This window comes from Trachurus japonicus, chromosome 5 (genome assembly GCF_045865225.1).
Source record: "Trachurus japonicus isolate A0001 chromosome 5, Traja_1.0".
NCBI classification, from domain to species: domain Eukaryota; kingdom Metazoa; phylum Chordata; class Actinopteri; order Carangiformes; family Carangidae; genus Trachurus; species Trachurus japonicus.
This window is the reverse complement of record NC_140911.1, coordinates 7,322,146-7,345,179: the sequence shown is the minus strand read 5'-3', so window position 1 is coordinate 7,345,179 and position 23,034 is coordinate 7,322,146. Positions and strand designations below refer to the sequence as shown.

Sequence of the window (23,034 nt, the reverse complement as noted above, 5' to 3'; positions counted from 1 at the left end):
AGATAGATAGATAGATAGATAGATAGATAGATAGATAGATAGATAGATAGATAGATAGATAGATCTTTATATGGGGGGGTGTTACCGCCACTACTTGAAAAAAGCCTAGCAGAACTGAAGCCAATATTAAAGAAAATGTGCAAAAATAATTAAGTTAAGAAATGAAGAAATAAGAAAACATTTCAAGTTGCACAGTGGGAACTGAGGTGCTGCGTGGAATGTGGATGCATACAATTAAAACAATTAAACCTCGTTATAAAAGCCTTTCATTGACAGCACCGCCTGCTTCTGCCCTCACTGCTTTACTTTATTACTGACTCCAGTTGCAGCAAAGCAATCTAAGCCTGGTACATGTATAAATTGTATTTCCAACATATTTGGAGCAGGATGTGAGGAGTGGGAGCAGAGCGACACAATTTTTTGCCTGAAGCGCCTCTCTGTGTTCCCTCCCACTTCAAGATAAAGCTCCGCCACACGAACAAGCTGATACAACCCCCAGGAGGATTTTCATTTCAATGTATTTGGTCATACTGGACGATGATGCAGTCTGTGTGTTACTGTGTTTGGCTGCAAACAGCCAACGGGGATGATCAGCTACAACAACATTAAAAAACAAGCAACTGGTTTTAATGTAGTAACACTGGATGTCGACCAAAGCAGTCAACAGCAAAAGGAAAAGTTAAAAAAAAGACGCATCTGTTTGTCAGTGGCTCCAAAACCATCGGAGTGGCAGCCACGATAAAAGGCTGCTGAGCTCTGCAGTTAAAACTTTAGTGCAGATCAAGCACATTTATAGCACTTGGGACAAAGGAATATTTAGACCTATTGCTGCGGGACCTGAACCTCCGCCCAGAAGAACAAATTACTCCATGAGTGGGTGGTCAGAGCCGGCCAAGACCAACAGTGCCTTCTTCTAAACCTGTCCATTACAGATAACTGCTGAAGAAAGCTGCTGCATGCCAATTATTTCACCAGAAACCAACAACGTTAAGACGGTCGAGTTTTGTTTTGCCCTGTAAGATACACACAGAAAGAAATCAAACAAAGTTAAGATGGGACTCTTTGTAGAATAGTTTCATCAGTATCTTTTATCCACAGAAACAATCTTTCAGACCATTTAATGATTGTGGACGTGTAGATGTCAAAGTTCAAGTTGCAGTCAATCGCTGTTCCCAGGTGCTTGTAGCATTCGATCTCCTCAACAGGTGAGCTCTTAATTATAGCTGTTAAGGTTGAGTGAGAGGTTTTTTTTTTTTTCCTGAAGGCATCGACCTTGTTCATCAAGCCAATGACAGAAAAACAATTGAAGAAATACAAAGTGAGTTTTAAATCGCATTATGTGATGGTTCAAAACACTAAATCAGACTGAAACACTGAAACAGGTTACGACTTTTAAAATCTAAACCTACTTATGAGGAATTATATTTTACCTTGCGAGGTTTGGGCTTCAGTCACCATGAGGACCGGTTACACAAACATGAATATGCATATATACACACACACAGAGCTCTGCTCTCCTGTCACAAACACTCTGTCATTACTCCCCTGAGGGTGTGAATGTGTCTCTACCTAGCCTGGCCCCCCTCTTTAAATATTGATACTCTGATTCTCTCCACATTAGCAAATGGCTGTTGATCACAGACCTTTGCGACAGAGTGTGTTCGTGCCACAGAAGCCTAATGAGGCAGCAGCAGATGCATATTTAATATCCCCCAACACATTCCATCATCTTAAATGCTTTTATGTGGCTATTAGCTCCGCAGAGGTTTCCTGGTGGATCCTTCCGCCTCCGGACGGACTCGGAGCGGCGGCGTGGCCAGATTCTGTCGTTCTGTTGTTCCAACAACTTCATCAGTCCGACACAGAGGAGCCGACAATATGTTTTTGCTCGCGCTCCCCCCTGATGGTTTAGCAGCTGATCTGCCTGAAACCTATTTCCCAAAGAAGAGTAACAGTACAGTACATGTGCTGGGGGTTAACATGACATGGTCACTGTGGTTACTAAGGCAACCTGACATTTTACTTCATACGTGCTAGAGTAACAGGAACTGCCAAGCTGCAGCAGATGAATGTACAGCTGCAGTCCACAGGGACCGAACAGACTTACTGTAAATGTTGTCAGTGAGCTGATCTGCTGTAGAAGGTGTTGACTCCTTCAGTCCCTCCAGGATTTCGCGGGCTTTTTTTGTGATTGTTGCGGCCTAAAATGCCTGAATTTGCGGCCACATTTTGAAAAAATTGCGGTGAATGTTGCGATGTTTTAAGCCCTTTTGTTGCGATTAAATTGTGGGAGACAGCGAAAGTTGCAAAAAAAAGTTGCAGTTTTGTTCTGAATAATTAAAAATCAAAGGAAAATTGAAAATTTTAAAATGTCACAAATTAATGTGATGTCATGTTATACCAGCAATTTTCCACTTGTTAAGAAAGGCACAGGAAAATTATATAGAGTTGAAAGTTGTTTTACTTTTAATTAAAATGTCTGTTTAAAAATCGTGGTAAAAGAACTGTTTTATTAAAACAGTCCAGTTTTTGAATAAAAAGGGGAGGGTGGCTACTCAAGTCCAGGGCCAGGGCTTTAGGATGGGGGAAGGGGCACCTGGCCGCCGGCTGCTCCGCTCCGGCCCTGCAGTGGCGCACTCACTGGATTCCCCCTCGGAGTGCTGCGGGGTTGACACAGCCTCGGGTGGTCAACCAGGACAACTCACACACTCAATACGTTCAACTCAGCTTGTGTTCCTTTACTTATCACTTTGTGCACATTGTATCAAGTTTCTTGCCGTCAGCCCAGCCACGCTGTTCCTCCGTGGACTCACTTTCAACCACTCCGTCCAGACTCGCACCCTCTGCTGTGTAACTCGCGGAAAGCACCGACAATTGGTCCAATTTGCGGAAAAGTTGCGGTGATTGTACAAAATTGCAAGATCGCAAAAATTCGCGGGGATTGGCTGAATTTGCGTTAATTGTTGCGATCGCAACATCGCGAATTCCTGGAGGGACTGCTCCTTTTACTGTCACTGTTGCTGCTGTCATTTACTGACTGAAATGACAACCACTGAGCCTGTCTCTTTATTTCCCCATGCGTTTCATTTCACACCTAAAAATATCCCAGAAAAAGCATTAAATTATATTTATATAATAAAATATATTCATTATTATGCATATGACTATATGTGTGCCTTATAGGGCTGAGACGATATGCTTTTCTCCCGATTCGATTCTTCCATGATTTTTTGGATGGCGATTCGATTTAAATTGCTATTCTACGACATTGCCGATTCTCTCGATTTTTAGTCTGCATTTTTAATATTAATCTGCACACAAATACTGTAGGAGCCTATAAATTAACATACTCCATTATAAAGTGAACTTAAACCCTTTTCAAAACCTGTACTCTCTGTATGTAAAAAAGGCTAACAAATGCGCATTGCACAATATTTAAAAAAATTCTAAAAAAATCCACCAAAAAAATCGATTTTTGAAAAAAAAAATCGATTTAAAAATCGTCAAAAAAGATATCACGATATTTACGTGAATCGATTTTTTCTCCCACCCCTAGTGCCTTATAATGTACTCTGCACATATTCTATGCTCATACCATGTGCACATGCAGGAAGAGGCAACACGGTTAGATATCTTCAGCTGGGAAAAAGTGACTGCCTTTAAAATGAGACTGAATGAAGGTTGTGATCTTACAGCACTGTTGCACTTCAGCCTTGGGACTGAAGCTGCTTCTTTAATCACTTTTATTAGCTCCAATGGGTCCTCCTCAGAGTTTAAAAAAAAACTTTCAAAGTGCTGCAATCTGGTGGAGTCTATAAGCTCAGTCTTCATGTGCAGACGGAGCACCCTGCCACAGTCAGCACTTGTTGAAGTCAGGCACTTGTTGAAAGAGAAAACAGACAGAAACCGAAAGAGACAGGGATTAAAATGAAATCTGTTGCTGCAGCAAATATTTCTGTTTCCCCAGCTCAGATGATACGAGCATTTAGCTGCTTCTGACAATCAGCAGCACACAACATGGGAGCCGACAGTCCCCAACAGGCTTAACGCCGTGTTTTAAAGATAATGAAACTGAGTGGGGAAGTAAAGGCTTGCTTGTGTCAAATGACAAGTGGTGTGTATGTGTGTGTGTTTGTGTGTCTGTGTGTGTGTCCTCAGGATGGGGGCAGAGGAGATAAAGTTCCTGTTGCAGCTGGAGTGGAGTGGTTGTGTGTGTGTGTGTGTGTGTGTGTGTGCGCTGCACACTGCTTGGCTGTGTGTGATAAAAGAACAGAGAACACGGTGGCAGGATGCACACAGGAATTAAAATGGGTGTCAGCATATGTGCACACAAACAGTCCTGCTTTCACTCCAACACGCCGTCTTTCACACTTGCAACCTCACACACACACACACACACACACTCTTCTGCTGATTTGCCACTCTGCTAACAAACAGACACGAGGTGCAAGCTGCAACATTAAAAAGCTATTAAGCCATCATTAGCGGGCGCTGCGGCTGCCCAGTGTAAAGCCTCGGGCTCTGACAACAACAGCAAATCTACTGTTTTAGCATCTGAATGTACTGTAATGAACCCACTGTGTTCCAGAGATTAGCTACAACCCCATATGCCAGAGATAAGTCGGGTCCCTTCCCTGCACCAACGCCACCGCCACCGCACATGGAGAGCCCGGCGCCGCGAGGGGCGATACAGTAAACAAGTGGTACAAGTCTCAACAGCACACGCGTGATTTATATTTGGGGTTTGGTAAAAAGCTCTACAGTTCATGATAAACAACTGGTAGTGAAAATGCACCATCAGGCTTATTCGTTAGAGAGAGAGAGTGTGTGTGTGTGTGTGCAGTGGTAATTAATCTCCCAGCATCTGCTGCTGCTCTTTGATTTATTCGAGGTAGATATTATGGCTTTTTTTTATTATGTTTGTTAGTTTATCTTTTATATCCACAATAGCCTTAGGTCACCTTCACGCACACAAACACACAAACACACAGTAAATACTTATAAAGATAGTTCACTGTGTGTAAAAGACTTTTGTTAAAGGATTAAATGTGGCCAAGCTAATGATAATAGCAGAGTGTAATTGTAGTCATTAAACATGAAGACTGAAGCTGCTGTTTGCTGCTGCGGCCGCTTCAGTTAGATTAAAGGGATCCATAAACTGTTATGACAGATTAACAAATCTGATTTCATACGATCATGTAACAGGCAATTTTTTGAATATAGAAAAGACATATTGGAAAACATAAAGACTGTTGTAATGTGGAAAGACTAAAAAATGGTGCTTGAAGTTACAAAAAACTGATTTACCAGACTTGAATTTGATTTTGATATTGATTTCTGTCTCTTATTTACAGTTGAAGGCCACATGAACAAATCTCTGCCCAAAGTGTCAGTTGTTTAGTCGCATTGTGTTTTGACGAGGAAGGACAATGTATGAACTGAGAAAAAACTAATGTCTGGTTCTGCTGCACTTATTTTGATAACTGTTTTGATGATCATATCCACTCAATTCAATTTCAAAACACAGTATTGATACAAAATGTGTTTTTTTTATCAAGAATATCATTGGTACTTACAAATAAATAACAGAGATTCTGTGATTCAAGAAATAATCTGTCAGCCTTGATGTAGAAGCAAGTGCTGAAATAATGTTTTTCACAAATTGATGGATTGATCGTGTCGTTCTTTGCTTAATAACTCTTGATGCAAAAACTGTGTAGAACATAATTCTTTTTTACTTGAATGGCATAAACAAGACTTTCACATGGTCCTAAATTGAGAGCAGCATTAGGCGCATGATCGTCATGTTATTAATTCTAATTCAAGAAGCAAAGCAGCCCCTCGAAACATCTCAAAAAACACAAAGCCTGGAGAAAGTGTGCGTCATGTTTGATGTTCCTCTGAGCGCTGAAACGCACTCGAAGTATCTGATGCTTCCCAGATGCTGTGACAGGTCTCACAAGACGTTAGTTTGATGACCATTACTCATGCTAGAATTAGACTTGGTAAGCAGCTGAAACTAATGTTAGCATGACTTGCTGGTGGGTGGATGCAGACCTATGGGTTGGTATTTCAATGCCTGCATAGCTGAACATGAAAGTGCACGCGCATGGACACACGATGCGCACACACACTCTACTGGTGGACAATTAGGCTTGTGTTTATGGACAAATAGATAAAGCTAGAGTGTACTGTGGGCCGAGCGCCAGTGGTTCATCAAGAGCACATGACCAGGTGACATTCACACAACACAACACAGACTCAAACAACACACAGACACGTCCTTATGCAGATTAGTAAAAAACTGCATTTTTCTAAAGTTCATTATGATATTTTCAAAAGTGTGATTCATGAAATGCCGCTGCAAGCCACTGGTGCCTTTTAACACCTGCACTTTATTGCAGTTTGAGTGCATTCATGTTGAGTGTGTGAATGTCCTCTATCTGTCTGTGTGTGTGTGTGTGTGTGTGTGTGTGTGTGTTAGTGAGGATGCACTGGACAGAACATCGAGTCCTACTATTTTTACACCCCTGTTGAAACTAATTGTACTCGTATCCAGCAGTCAGGTGGTGACTCATGGTGACTTTTATGTGACATGTTGACATAAAAGAGACTGAAATAGTTGCCATATCTTTCAGCTCTCCTATTCATGTTCATTAACAATGCAATGTAATTTTATCATTAATATTCTGCAGGTTTTTGACAGTAATTTCCAACCATTTCATACAGCCTCCTTCTTACATGTTTTAGTTTTACTCTTCAGATATTGTTTCATCTTTTCAAGATTGCTTTCTTCACTTAATTCTGCATTGTTTCAACAATTTATTCAGCGCATTCAGCTTCCAGCTTTCAGCATTCACCCGTATTTCCTTCAGGAAATGCATTCTCTAGTTTGATCATTAATATTCTGCAGGTTTTTGATATTTACAGTGAATCAACACCTTGTTCTTTAACACTTATTATAATAACTAGGGCTGCCCCCGACCAAAGATTTTCTTGGTCGACCAGTGGTCGTCATTTATAGCGATTAGTCGACTAATCGACAAAAACTGACAGCGAGTGAGTGTCACGACTTCCTGTATCTGGCCCTTCAAATTAAAAGCCCTATAACCTTTCATATACGGTTCAGTCATATTGATTTTGACTTAATTTTGACAAGACACAGCTCCAATTTTTTTTTTTTTTTTTTTTCCTGCGACCAATCGACCAATGAAATCTTGGTCGGCTAATGATTTTTTGGTCGACCAGTGCTTGGTCGACTATTTGGGGGCAGCCCTAATAATAACTGCACCTTAATGGCCATGTAACATACAAAATGTTAATATGTTACCTTGTTCAAAGTAGCTACAGTTGAATAGACTGCATATTTGAAGTTGACCAACTTCAGGCCAGAGTAATAAAAGTTGCCAAACGTCTAAAAATGTATAGTCGAGCCATGACGCTGTGACGGAAATAAAACTTTTCAATTTTGGTGATGTCAGCCTCTCTAGAAACAGCCTCTGGCCAAAGGTACAATATGTCCAGAAATATATTGAAGGCTTAACATATACATACAGACACACACATGCACACACACACAGGTACAAACATACCCTGCAGTATTCCTGCCTTTGAAATGAAAGGAGGCATTTCCTGCATGCAGTATTCATAATCATATTGTGTGAAGCACAGACAGCTGCCTCCATCTGCTGTCCCACTGTAAGCTGCGGAGATAAAAGAGAGAGATGTAGGGAACACGAGTGAATTAGGGCACATAAATAATATGAATACGTTGTGTTACACTCCCAGTCCCCCCCCCCTCCATCGCTAATTCCTCTCCTACATCTCTATACATCCCTGCAGGACAGCGCCACTATGCAGTTCTGCGCCAACAAGCTGGACAAGAAGGATTTCTTTGGCAAGTCGGATCCTTTCATGGTTTTCTACAGAAGCAACGAGGACGGGACGTGAGTGCTTGATGTAGTTTTTTTTTTCCACATGTTTTGAAAGAAGCAGCAGGTGTCTGAGGGAGCAGACTTTGTTGGACACATACAGTCCAGAGATGTAGAGGGAAAGTGGAATACCTGCTATCAAAAGCACCACAGCTGCTGCATTTTGCGCTAGTAAAGCCACAGTAAAGCCATTGTTAAAAAAAAAAAAAAAAGTATATAGTGAGAGAGGAGCTGCAGTTGTTACCGAGGCATGCACAATTTATGAGGGAAGCAACAACCACAACTCCCATTATAACACGTTACATAAAATGACTTCGGGAGAGCAAATAGGAAACAGGCAATTAATGTTAAAAGCATAAATGCAAGAGAAAAAAAAAATCATCATCTGCATTTTCCAACAAAAAGAAAAACACTGTCGGTTTCTGAAGGAATTCACATATGGATGCGTACCACTCTCCCATCTCCTCACGCCTTCCCAGAGTGCTGTTCAGTCTCCCAAGGGGCTCTCCAGTTGCGTCAGCGTCAGCCCAATCTAGCCAGAGATGCTTTAGCAAGTGCTTTGTTAGTCGTCTTGCAGCTTTTCTCAGTATTTTTTTTCCTCATACATAACAGGGGGGGAAATGGATCCCCACAGAGGTGCTAGAAGTATCTTCTTGATGCCGGAGCGGGGTACAAATTAGGGGGCTGTGTGGCTAAAGGACTCACAGGGTTTTAAAAGGCTTGAGGCACTTAGTGGAGCACAAGTAATCCAAGGCTTTGGGTAAAGAAGAAAAAAAAGAAGGGATACGCATTGTTGCTTTTCAAGGGGATATTTGGTGGGTATTTGATAGGAATTTATGTGGCTCCGCTCTGCAGAACACTTTGACATATCAGAGAGAAATCCATTTGCATATCATTGTCACACTTGTGGTCAAGGGATAAAATTTAAAACACCACGGTGACATATTAAACTGTTCCCCGTGCTCTAAAATACAATAAAGCTGGGATACAGGCCAGACAGCACACAGAGCTCAAGCCTCTCTCCTGTCACTGTTGAATTTGACTTCGCACTTTCCTGTCGCCTCCGTGGCTGCATTGCTCCGCCCCTTCATCTGCATTTTAATGACCCGCTTTCCCAGATTGTACGACGTACAAATAATAATTAATTTTCTTCCTCTGCCTCTTTTGTCTAATGTCCTCTAGGTTTACTATCTGCCATAAAACAGAGGTGGTGAAGAACACATTAAATCCGGTGTGGCAGCCATTCACCATCCCGGTACGAGCGCTCTGCAACGGAGACTACGACAGGTACCAAGCAAACCTTCCGCCTGTTGTTTGTGCTTTCTGATCCCCACAGCGGCTCTCGGCTCTATACATCCCCTCTGGTTCCACCTCATCACACACACACAATGAATAATCAATGTTGGCCCCATTGACATCCACCGCCTTCATTGATTTCTGTTCCCTCGATCCATCGACCGCCTCCGTGGCTCTAATTAGACTTTCTCTGACTCGCAAACGGCGTACTGATGACGGCCATTACTACAACCTGAGCGTCGATGATTGAAACCAGCAGAAATCAATAGCGGTTCAGCACGCTGCAGAGTTAAACCTCCAATTTTTCCTACTGTTACATTATTTCAAAAGAAGCAGTGTGCCGAGGACGTCCCTCAGTATTGATCTTTGTTAGAGCAGCACAATGAGCCGCTCCTAATGTGCTCTCACCTACTTGTGGCGTTTCTGTTGTTATCAACGCTTGTGTCTCCAGAGAAAGTCCCTGAGCGATAACCAGTCTTTATTCGTAAGTACATTACACAGTTACATAACTGTAACCAGGCAAACTTTCTGTATGTCACCTTGGTCTGTGTCAAACAGCCATTTTTCCCCATTGAGTCATTCCTAAATTAAATCAATAATGAAAGTTGCAGCTTTGCGCACGAGAAACACACAACATCTGAAGAGTTTGGAGGTTGGTGTGGGCTCGTTTTTGCCAATTTAAAGACAAATACACTGGAGACAGTGGAGGAAATCGATAGAAGTTTGTGTTACACTGTGCATGTGCTTGCAAACAAAAAATACAACTTAAACCATCCAAGACCAATAACTGGTGAACTTCACAATGTTATGGAGTTAGAGTATACTCTATTAAAAAAGAGCCTTGTTCATATCCACTGTGTGGACGCTGGATACTGCTAATATGCCGATATAGTTAAGATAACTCTTTTTTGGATTCGGAGGAGTACATATACTCCAGAAACCCTGAGTCAAATACAACTTACAAGATAGACATGTTCTTGAAACACAATGGTCAGAGAACCTTCTAAAGGCTTACTCTTTAAAGAGGAACTAAACAGGATTATTCCTGCTACATCTTTACCTTAATTATAAAGCTCCGGACTAATTGTGATAGTTTACTACATGACTTGTGACTTTTATGAGTGAGAACGGAGGCTCTCTGTCTTCCACCTGGCGTCTTATGGCTGAAAACCAACCTTGCAACATCAGTGTAGTTGCTCGGTCGCCGCCCCGGTGTCCCAGCTCTCGTCCTTGCGCACCGCAACACAAACACGCTCCATAACCGGCAATCTTTTGTTCATGACGGTTAAGACTACACAAATACACATGTCGTAACATTGTATGTGTTATATAACGTTAGCCACTGCTCCATGTATTGATTTTTCGCCGGCTTTGTTGTAAACAAATGCACATGGGCGAGAGGAGGGTTAGCAAAACAGCAGAAAAGCGACCGGACTTGTAGCTCTGTCATATTAGAAATAATATAACTGGTTTATTTCTGTTTCTTCCATAACCAGTGCTAAATTTCTGACACCTGCTTGTTTAGCTTAGCAGCGTTTTAGCTTCAGTCCAATGTGAAACAGCTGGGAATATTAAAACGTCAGCCAGGGGACATTAGCATTTTCAACCAACTAATGAAACAATTTAATTATTCATCATTATCAGTTAATTGCAAAAAAAAACCCCAAAAAACAAAACAACAAAAACAATATTTTAAAAATGATATGATAAATGATAACTGAGTGTGCAAATGTATAATTAAAAAGAGACTTTGACGACTAATTTAATTTGCTCATAATGGTTGGTTTTTGATCTTTGTGCCCCATCAACACAGGAGCACAGGCTAAGTATCTAAAATAATAACAGGTTGGTCTCTCAGCAGGACCATGATTAATGTAGACGTGTTGTGTCAGGGTGGATAGGAATTCATTTTTCGCACGGTTTATCTGACTGTCTCGAATTTAAAAGACAGCGCTGGGAAAACAAGCTAAATCATGAAGGAGCTGTGAGGGAAGATGAGAAAGGAGTGACAGACGGATTAGTTTTGTAGAGAAGGAGAAAATATTTCATGTGGCATGCTGCATCTTTTTCTGTCTCTCCTCTCTCATGTCTCTCTATCAGACAGACAGACAGACAGACAGACAGACAGGGGATTACAGCCACTGATGGGCTCGCCTCAAGAAGTGTTTTGATACTTGGGAAATATTAGGTGAAACCTTGTGACCCAGCCAATCACACATGAGCCAGAGAAGGGGTCACTTCCCTGTCAGTGCCAATAATACACAAGGGACTGAGCACGGCATCAAAGGCATTCCCGAAATGAGCCTGTGCCATGCAAAACTGCACAGAGAGAAAGAGGAAGAGAGAGAGAGAGAGAGAGTATAATGAAATGTGACAAGCCACAAGCAAAAACAGCCTAAAATGCTGCAAGACTTGAAATATCACCAGGACAGTGCTATAAACGGGTTCTATACTGGTGCGTGGGTGAGGAGTAAACTTGGTGTGTCTGTGTTCGCTTGTTTCTTGTGTCCATACTCCTGCGAGGCGGGAGTGGGAAGGTCTGTCTGTCTATTTAATTATATAGTTCTCAAGACACACTAGTAAATTATTTTTTCAAGCTCTGTGATGTTACATTTACGCGACGGACACGGCCCCTCACACTGTCACCTCTTCTGATCTGTGCAATTATTGTTTACAGCCATCAAGGAAATTAAAGCTTCCAGTGATTTTAAAAATACTAATGTGACGCCCATAAAAATAAATGCTAAATCAGCTCGCACTAATTGCCATTATTAAAAGTATAATGAAGACACATACTTTTAGAAGTTAAACATCAGCTTGTTGTTCATAGAAAGTGCATAAAATCACCTTGATCAGACTCTGTAACAACAGGTAAAATAGAAGGGGAAGGACTCAATAGGCTCAGGAGTCATTCACTAAACAGAAACAAAATGTAAAATAAAACCAAACCAAGGTCGTTCCCATCAAAAACAAACAGCCAAACAAAGAGCAGTAAATCGGCAGCAACACTAACACTAGAGGAGATGAAGATGAAGTGGCACTGGGGAAGCACAGAGATTAAAAATACACAAGGATGAGGTGGATAATAAGACACAAGTGAAGACTTTCAGGGTGTGGAACAGACAACCACAGTGTTTGGAAATACACAATGGCAGGAAGTGGAGATGGAAAGGTAAAATAAACTAAACTAAAACAGGAAATACTGCAAATATATACTGTACAAGTAGATAAAACATGACCTAGTTAACATCATGCAAGAGGCGGTTCTGGCTGAATGACTTGAACTCAATGACTGAACACAACATTAGACGGAGAGACTGTTGTTGTCTTTAGTCCTGAAGAGTCTGAATCCAGATGGTTCAGGCTGAGCCCTCAAGACGCTGCTGTAGCTACGTCTTTGTGACATGCTCGCCATGATCACATCGAGTCTCTGGGTGCTGAGCATCAAAGTAAGAAAATGCACTACAGTACAAGACTTGACTTAAGACTTTGTTTCCATGGCGATGAACTGAAATGTCAGAGCCCCATCTCAAAGTAGTTTTTCTGAACACTTCTTAGTGTTATGGATGTTGGATTTATGTACTTTACATCAGATCACAGATATGATTGATGCTAAATATTCATATAATATTCACAGTAAACCAAAAGATTGTTACAAACAAACCCAAAATATTCCCAGTTGCTCTCTCCTATAGATTTAGACAGAGAAGCAGGGAAAGTCTGAACGTTCGGTTTGGCCCGGGACTCACTGGACTCAGCTGAGCCGACTTGGTTTCTGTCCAAAAATCCAGAAAATCAGTGAGAGAAATTTTGATTCAACAAGATTACAGCTTCAAACAAATCTCAAACGATAGAAAACATGAGGAGAATACAGAGTTTATGTTTGTTTATGTTGATTTGACTGTATTAAGTCTCCTCATTGCTCGGCACATGTGATCCGTTTGTCTGTTTCAGTCTCTCCACTTGAGCAGAAGCTTCAGTAGATATTTAAGTCACGTGCGCTTCATGATTTATTCATTGTCTTTCCATTACACTCGGTTGCGTTTTGTTTTTATTGTTACGATGCGACGTTTCCACTTCAACCGAGCGTAAAAACTTCTAAAAATGCTACGACTTTATCACGTTTTCTACTGTTTGCATTCAGTTTTATTTGCAAATTGAAATGTGCATAACATGGATGCAAAATCAAAAGGAGCTGCTTTGCATCAGCCGCCAGAAAACACTGAGACTTCTCAAGATGCTTTGTCTCCAAGTGTGAGCTCTCAGCTTTTAAAATGCCCTCGAATGGTGATGGTTGGTTGGAGACACACGAGGTAAAGATGACGTGTACATGAAACATCCACATGTTTATTGCTGGTGTATCTACATGAAAGGGGACGGTTGGTGCTTGTTGCTCTGACAGCACGTTATCTGTGTTCAAGTCGTGCACAAGTTGGAGAAGGTGCATGTCAGAGGACGAGCTACAGGTCACTGACTTTGCTCCAATTAGATTCCTAAGTTGAAGCTTGGACGTGTTTTTCTCGTTTGCTGCAGCAAAGAGGGAGAAGAAGCAGCTTTAGTTAGCTCAACAAAGATCACTTAAGATTTCCAACAGACGCCTCTTGAAGTCACAAAAGAAGAAGCAACGTGCGGCGCCGGCTAAGAGAGATGATGCATACTTTCCACCGATTGCATGACTCTCGTCTCTTGAATCAGACAAATCAGGGCTGTTATCTCGGCAGCTGAACAATGGTGCTATTCTGTTCCTCCGGCTTGTGCCATTTACTTTGATAGGTTTTAAATGTGAGATCATTTTTAAACTTGACTTCATTCTTTTTTATTTCTTGTGCGATTGGAAGACAGCGCACTTCGCTGTCTTGTAAGCTACAACAATTACTGTCCCTGTGGGACATGTAGAGCCGGCTGCAGATCCCTGGTTGACAGTTGCACCTCATTTGAGCCGACAGCCTGTCCTGTCCAGCCACAGACCTTTTCTAAGGCCAGTGTGGTGTTGGGTATTCATTTCTGTGGTTATTCGTGCTGTTCACAAGCACAGGAACTTGTCGAAAACAGTATTCAAGATTAAAAGTTTTTAACGATTTATCTTGTTTACTGAAATCCTTGCTTCACATATCCTGTTTTTATGACTCCCGAGAATCGAATGGCACAGCTATGATGCAGTGATTCCAGATTCACAACAGCAGCTGTGAAAAAAAGGCGCAGTTATACAGACGCTCTGTAATTCATCAGCAAAAACCTGTCAAAGGAAAAGAGCCACTTGTGGAAAACAATATGTCCCAGATCTGATCCGTTGCCAAAGGCGATCAGATCTGTTGTTAACCACCACCCTCCAACTTCGTTGGCTGGTGTCAGGGTGGCGCTTTCATTAGGCCGACTGTCCTTCAAGTGACAGGATCCAGTTGAATCCCCGGTGACAGCCGACTACGTTTTGGCAAAGAGGAGGAAAGTGTAAGGGGAAGGCAAATAAGACAAGGAAACTAATAGGAGCGGAGACGACAGGGGGAGAGGAGAAATGAAGGAGAGGAGAATAACAGATAACAGGCAGCAAAGGCGAGCGCAACAAACGGAAAAGGAAAAAGAAATCCAATATGTCAAAGGCCGTGCTCCAAATGAGTGAGTCAAGGAGAAGACTGAATGTGAAACTAGCGGAGAAATCAAAGCTGCTTCCAAGTTGGGAAATTTGAAATTCTCGCCTTCTTGCTATATATAAATCTTTCACAGCTTCTCTATATATGGTACGAAAGGTATATATATATATATATATTTTAATGCTTATAATTCATTAAAAACATCAAAAGAATCAATTCTTCCTCATTAACATGGTAGCCCTACTCAGACACAGTCTATTTTGGTCCCTGGCAAAAGATCAGAGCCAGATCTGTGTAATTGGAGCTGAAGGATTGTTCAGCGTCAAACACAGTCTCCTTTTTTTTCCTCCACCTCAATTATATGCGCCTCCATTACTGAAGATGAGTCATGTTCATTAAAGATTCCTCTGAATAGTAGCCGAAGATATCTGCGGCAGATTACTTTCTGGAGTGTATATTGTTCTGAGGGTTGGAGGGGAAACTCGAGGATCTGAGCACCTGATTCCTTTGATGCGGCCGTAAGTTAGGACGCAAAAAGATTTGGAATGAAACGACGGGAAATGCTCCAAGTCGACGTGACGACAGTTTCCACCTCCGTTATTTTTCTCGCGGCGTGGCGTACAGTGAGACTGCACCACTTGCATTAAGCACTAAATTTCATTCCTGTGGATCTAGGGGGAAAGAGTCTTTTCTCTGACTTGTCCTCTGTTTTTTCTTCTACTATCTCCCTCTCTATCCGTCTTAACTCTATACCTATTCGCTTTATTTTGCCATGGTGGATGAGACGCATCATGTTTCCACCACCTAGGTGACAGGCACATTTTCTCTAGCTCACAGCCTTGAAGATAACCTCAAAAGAACAAACTGTCACCAAGGAACGACAGGGGCCAGGTGGCAGCGAGGAAGTTGGGCTTATTTCAGGCATCTTTCAATTCCACAGTGACAGAAAAGAGTCTCTGATGTGCCGCGTGCTTTTATTTTCTTTGGATCTGGGCTGATGTCAGTACTTGTGTAAGACGAGGTGGGGGAGAGCAGGGAGACACGGGGGTGAGATCAATGTGACTAAGGAATGAAAGTGCCAAAAAGTTTCTTTTTTCCCCTCCTCACTCTGCAGGGACATTGTTTCTGCTGCATTTGTGTAAAATGTCATCAACGTGTCTTTTTTTCTGACGTTTCTTTTAAATGTTGGGAGTTAACATATGCTGCGGTTTTCAAGTTACAGTTTTTGGAGCGAGTTCTTTATGTAAGTTGACATCTTCTCTTTCACGAATCTGCAGCCTTGTTCAGCCGCTGAAGCATCCCTTAGAAAAAAAAACATCTCACGTTTTCTATGTTTAGATTAAGATGAACTCTACGTGGTGAATCAGTGAGTCATTACAAACCATTACAGCTCCACTCAACTCGACTTGGCTTAGGTCATTTTCCATTTACAATTGAGTGCTTCATTGTACCTCCTCAGCGTGGGCGGGGATCGTCATGGCATGCTATGGTCGCTCCATCTCGCTCGCTCTTTTCATATCTCAGAATGCTCTCAACATACTGTACTATCGTTTAATTTATCCACATCTAAGTTATTGCAGTATTGTTTGGGCTAGCACATATCCTACTAACTTACAGAAATTGTTAACCCCACAAAAGAAATTTAAAAAATCTTCTTTTTAAGAAACTTCACACATTGTCAGTTTATGATACTTCAATCATGCATATTTATTTATAAACATATTCATCTTTCACATTTGCTGCCCATATCTTTCAATGAACTCTTCACCGTTAACTCTCAGGTCCATTCTTACAACACAAGACACATTGATAAACTTCATCCTCCTTTCTGCTGCACATAGTCAGTTTTCTTTTGATCTGATTACAGAGGTTCTATATTTTGGAAATCTCATCTTCATGTAGCAAAAAATATTTTCATCCCTCAATAATTTTAAGTCAAGACTGAAAGCTTATTTGATAAATCAAGATTCATAATAGTTTCTTTTCCAATATAGTTATTTTTTATGGTGCAAATAAATAAACTGAACTAAACTAAACACACTCGTCTGCACCTTATTGATGGACCATGGTGTGGTTTTCCACAAAGCAGGCATTTAACTTGTGTAAGAAAAACAACAACAGTCACAGTACAGATCAGTGCTCGCTGTCTCCGGTGTGTTTTTAAAAAAAGGGGGTTTGATTCTTGTGTCGCACGTTGCGCTCGTGACTCTGGCAGTCAGTTGGCGTTTTAGTATCGGATCAACTTGTTTGGAACTTCGCCTGAGGTGTTACCAATAAGAAAATGGATAATAGTGAAAAGGATAAAGGATAGTAGCCTACCAAGTGTTACCAGGAAGGCTACCATCCCTAGTGGAAAGGCAAAAAAACAAGTACATCCAAGCAGTGCCGTTGGAAAAGAGCCATTAGACTTGTAGAGCTGATGTGATCAGACAGGAAGCAGCTGACACACCTGTTGTTTGTTGTCTCCAGTCCTTGTTAATTACAAAAGCCTCGTCTAACGAGGTTGTTGTTGAGAAGTACACTGCATTTTTTCCCCATTTCTTACATTGTTTTTGCAGATAGTGAATGAATCAGTGTTGCAGAGTGTTCAGAAGGTGCCCTGCAGTTTCTGACCCTTTCTACTTTAATAGTTAGATCAGTTAAATGCCCTGCTCTGTACGAGGGTTTGACCAACTCGGGGATTCGTCCTCCCCTTGAGGATGTTGAGCTGTCCAGGCTTAAAGGCAGGAAAAGCCCAAGTCATGAAGTCTCCCTCCACCTTTAGGATGTGTCCATGTTGTTAAAGAGCGCCCTTTGACACCGTCCATACTGATGCAAGTTATTCCCACACAATTAAACTTGAGCTTCATCAATTCAAAGAACATTTCCCCTGCAGCCTGGTGAAGTGTCAAGCTGCCCTTTGGTGAACTCCAGGGGCGAAGCAGCTTCCTCCTGCTGGTTTTTATTTCATGAACCAGATCCAATTCCTTTGAGCCTCAAGCCATTGTTCGAAAGCTGATCAGTCTGTTGTGTTTTTGGTCTCATCTTAGCTACTTATTCACTTCTAGGGAGAGTAGCCCTAGAACTATCATCTGCTTTTACAGACAGTTGATTTGTCTCTCTGTGGACCGTGAACATCTAGACTTGTCTTTCAGCTTTATTAAAATCAACAATTCAGGTTAACATGTCTTCTGGGATCTGTTTGTATGAGTCACGGTTCATATCTGCAGATGTTTCTTATGACCAACAGACTCAAAATGTAATTCCTGCAGTGTTTCCTCTACATTCATTTTGGAGTGGCGGGCTGCCATTCCTAAATCTTAGCCGCTGCTCCTTCAAAATTATTATTATTATTTTTTTTAATTATCGCAAATACACCACCGCCGCATGTCTTCCGTTCATTCATCTCCGCATAGCGCTGTTTGTTATTGGCATGCGACCGGATCGTCCAGGCACCACATCTTTAAAAAAAATCCTAGAGTACACTGCACATTGTGTACTTGTTTACAATAGTTTCTTCTTTATTCATATTTAGTTGCTATTTCATTTCTTGTACTTTTTTAGTTATTGAACTGTCAGTCCTTGTCTATTCTATTCTGTTTCTCTCTTTTTTATCATTTGGACTACACTGGTGTGTTATTAGCTAAACCCAACTGCTGTTGTTCACTATTGTAACTTGAAGGTCTGACTATATTTTAGGACAAAATGAGACATTATAGTTTCAAAGGATTTGGTTATTTTTCTTGCCACTTGAATTCCATGTCAACTGGTTTATGAGGATCTAACAATAACTGGCTGTGTGCTTGGTCTTTCTTTTCTTTCCAGAACAATCAAGGTGGAGGTGTATGACTGGGACCGAGACGGCAGGTGAGTGTGACTAACGAACGTGACTCAACTGTTGATAAGACCACTAAAGTAACAATCAGCAATTTATTCAAAAGTTACAGGGACAAACTTTTTTATGAATATTTATCCAAAATAAGAAATGCCCTCTCATGAAGTTCCATCTTGTCCTGTTATTTACACCTGATGTTTTATAGACTCACTGGTGTTTCTCCGCCTGTATTCCTTCTCGCAGCCATGACTTCATTGGGGATTTTACGACCAGCTACCGAGAGCTAGCTCGAGGGCAGAGCCAGTTCAATGTATACGAAGTGAGTAATTTCACTGTTTTCTCGGTTCAAAAACGTATTCGCGGCTCCTGAGATCTGGATTCCCCGTACGTCGGGTGTCTTGGATCCTATTTCTGACACGAGTGACATTTCTATCTCTGACATCACTGCTGCACAGTTTCCCATTACTCCGGCAAACTCCTGAGTATGGAAACCTTCTCATTCTGTAGAAAACTAATGCATGTGTTCAACGGTTACAAAATACATTTCTCCATACATTCCTTATTCAGTTTTTTAAAAGGGCATTCGTATACTGGAGTGTCTGTGCATGCCTCCCCACTTTTTCCCCCCCTGAGCAGATATTTCTTCAGCCCATGTTCCTCCTCCTCCAAATCCCAAGATTTATTTTGCTATTATAATCACCTGGATGCTGACACACATGGAAATGGAGCTATTAGCAGCAGCGTGAAACAGGATTAATAGCAGAACAATCCAGGGATTTAAAATGATCATAGCAATTTCTCAATACTTCTCATGGGATAGCTTACCGTGTCTCTTAATAGCACACAATACGGCTCTGTATGCAAATTATAAACACAACTCTTTTAAATGTCTCACCCACGATTCAGAGGGTGAGGGCGAGGATCGAAAACGTGTCCTACATATATGGAAATCGCCACTTATTCTGTGCAGAGGAATTTATTTTGTAAATCTATGAGGAGGTGCTCTGGTCACCACTGGAAAATAAATCCCTTTATGAGTCAAAATATTAGCAAAAAAATGAGGACACGTCGATACGTCGGTGCCCCCGTGGCTTGGTGGCCTTCAGCTGAAGGACAAATACCTGTCGTTTGGATGTCAACTCCATTATATGCTACTCTTGATTCCTCTCTACCTCCCAGTGAGACTGAAAGGCCCTTTAGTTTTTGCATCAGCAGATTGTTCAGTGTGTCAGACAAATTGCCATCCCTCCATGTTAAATTAGGGCCTGTCACTTTCATGCCTAGCAGCCATAGAGAATCAAGGTAATGAGCTGAGACGTCTTTGGTCTCTGAATTGACATTTCTCTCTTGTTCTGGAGCCGATACAATACCGCTGCAGTAAATGTAAGTCGCACACCTTAAGCGTCCCTCGCCCATCGATTTTTCCGTGGCCTGAGATTTAGATTTGAATTTCCAATCTTCTTCCGTTTAAGAGTCTGATTGAAGGATAAAGTGTTGTATTATATTTTCATACATGAGCTGCACTTCCCCATGATATCCATCTGTTCCCTTGTGCGCAAACCACCTTTTTTCAACTTACAGCCCCTGATATTTTTTCCATTAGTTGCACATGAACCCATTGTTCAACCCACAAACTACATACATTCTTGCTTGATGGCATGTACCTCTCATCACGCCCACCTACAGCCCCCCTGTTATTACATTTGCAGCACCCGGTTGGAAAGAAATTATATAGTGAAGTACAAGGAGTGCATGTGTGAAAAGGCAGTGCGATAAGTCGGGGGAATTCTCTTTCAGCACATGTAGAAATACATCATTACCAGCCAAATCCTGCAAGGAAGAAATTACAGGGATTCCTATAATTACAGGGGACTAATGCAGTAATTTGTTGGAAGGATTAAAGGTTGAGCGGTTGTGTCACAGTTTGGATAAAATGTTTATATGTGAAGAGCACAGCCTAGCATGCACGTAATTAATTTATGCACTGTAATATGCTTTTACTTTAAAATATCATGCATATCTATAGGGTAAAAAATATACCGTGTATATGCCTTAATTCAAAGCATTAAAAATATTTTGTACCAATTCTAGATTACATATGTCTTTGTTGTTTATGTTTTAGGTTATTAATACCAAGAAGAAAATGAAGAAAAAGAAATATGTCAACTCTGGAACAGTGAGTATGGCCCCAGCAGCTAATCAGGACTGGCACTGTGCCTCCTCTCTGCTCCACACCTAGTTCCCTTTTGATAAATGATTCCTTCTTTAATTATCATGCAAGTCTCGGTTCCTTGGAAGAAAATGCCAATCTGTACTTTGTTGTGAAAGGAAAAGGAACAGATTCCCTCATTAATTTGCATATCACACACCAATTAATCATAGACTTTGGTTTTGAAAATAAGAAGCTTTGTTGAGTTGGTAGTTTTCAGGTTAAGCTACAACACAACACACAATAGTATTAATCAGTTTTTGCTGCGTGCACATGGACTACCTGTGCATGCGCTGTGGTGTCAGACGCTATAGGGTATAGTGATGGAAGCTGTGTTTGGATTTTTGAAAGGTGTCGTGCAGAGATGTAGTGAGTAAAGAAAACTGGAAGCAGTAAAGTATGTAAGTGGGACAAAATGAAGGATGAAGGCGCTGCAGAAGTTGAAGGACATGAGATCTGAGAGATCACAGTGGGCGACACCAAAAACCAATTGAGACAGAATTTTTCACACAACTTACCCAGCAGTGTGGGCATGTGCAAGTAATGCATACAAATGTGTCTCATCCTCTCTTCAAATTTGTCCTCTGGCCATGTAAATGAATCAATCATCAGAAAGCAGCTGCCTCACATCTTTTGTCGAGATGTGAAGGGTTTTTTTTTTTTGTGGATTTGAGAGGAAAACAACAGGACCACTGTGTTTAATCAAATCTCTCCTTGTCTGTAATTTCAGGTGACCCTGCTCTCGTTCTCAGTGGAGTCAGAGTTCACGTTCTTAGATTACATCAAAGGAGGGTGAGTGGAAATAACGGTTTGCATACTTAAAGGAAACCATCATCCGCCTCTTTAATTCCTTATGTGACGCAATCCTGTTCAAACTGCGTGTTGTGGTGAAACATAACTTGATAAGGGGCAGATCAGTGAAGGGCAGATTATAAGGCCTGGTTAAATAGGAGGGGCAAAAAGGCAGGAATGTTGGAAAACCAAGAAAATGTGTGATGGCTTTATTGATTTGATTTTATATTCATGTCTACCTGTGCAGGATGAGGTCATTATTTACAATTCAGGGCCAGTAGCGTGCAGTGTGTTTACCCTGCTGCATCTGACAATAACACTGAAAGTTCAGGGACATGAAACCAAAACAACAGGCTAAAAAACACTAAAACGTTAGGTATCAATGTGTTTGTTATTTAATGTACACGCTAACCTTTTTACCAACATCTAGCAATTTTAGCAACAATTAAAAATATTGCTTATAGTAGCTTTGGTAACACTTTACTTGAATAGGTATTCATAAGATTGACATAAAACTGTCATAACCATGACATAACAGCTGTCATAAACATCAATGAATACTTATGACAGCTGTCGTTAAGTGTCATTCGGTAAGTTATGTCACTTTTGATGCAAAGTTGACATTATTTGAGATGTCCTTGTTATGAGAACTTGACATAATTTTTAAAGTTTGGCAATTAGGTCTGCTATGACAGTTTAAATTGTCTTTATGTCAAGTTGTCAGAACAAAAACATCTCAAACAATGTCAACTTTGCATTAAAAGTGACATAACTTACCGAATGACACTTAACGACAGCTGTCATTGATGTTTATGACAGCTGTTATGTCATGGTTATGATAGTAGCCATGTTTCCATCCAAAGTAGGGATGCACCGATTGTGAAATTCTGGGCCGATGCCGATGCCGATGTTTAAAATAACAATTTGGCCGATGGCCGATGCCGATGTTTTTTCTTTTTGTTATTTATTCCGTCTTTGGTGCCACAGAAACATTAGGCTACTGAACTATTTTAAAAGTCTTTCAGCTCTTCATCATATTATTATTTAATGAGCACAAATTCAGTTAGACAAATTTATGAAACAAAAACAAACTTTAATGTCAATTTTTACTTGACATAACCTTAAAACACTTACAGTGGTTTTTTTAATAAAATGCTCAAATATGTCAAATTACTTCAACTTCTCTCCCTAACCCCGTTTATCTGCAATTAACCAACTTGCTCAGTAGGCTAGTAACACAGAGACAGAAGGATAAAAGGTTGTTGTTTTTTCCCAAACAGTTGATGAACTAAAAATAATCTGTATAATGTACACTGAAAGAGGAACTAAGCAGGATTTCTCCCGTGGCTATGCTACATTTTTACCTCAATTAAAAAGCCCCAGAGTAATTGTGATAGTTAACTA

General features: G+C 41.0%; 1 protein-coding gene across 1 annotated transcript in view; it reads left to right on the top strand.

Moving 5' to 3' along the window:
• Positions 1-23,034, top strand: part of cpne5b (copine Vb) — a 157,158-nt gene that overhangs the window by 113,949 nt on the left and 20,175 nt on the right. Inside the window, exons 9-14 of the mRNA XM_085775897.1 lie at positions 7,843-7,946; positions 9,114-9,218; positions 18,620-18,661; positions 18,873-18,948; positions 20,752-20,805; positions 21,569-21,630. Of these exons, the coding sequence (XP_085632023.1) occupies positions 7,843-7,946; positions 9,114-9,218; positions 18,620-18,661; positions 18,873-18,948; positions 20,752-20,805; positions 21,569-21,630 (443 nt within the window). The remainder of the gene's footprint in view (positions 1-7,842; positions 7,947-9,113; positions 9,219-18,619; positions 18,662-18,872; positions 18,949-20,751; positions 20,806-21,568; positions 21,631-23,034) is intronic.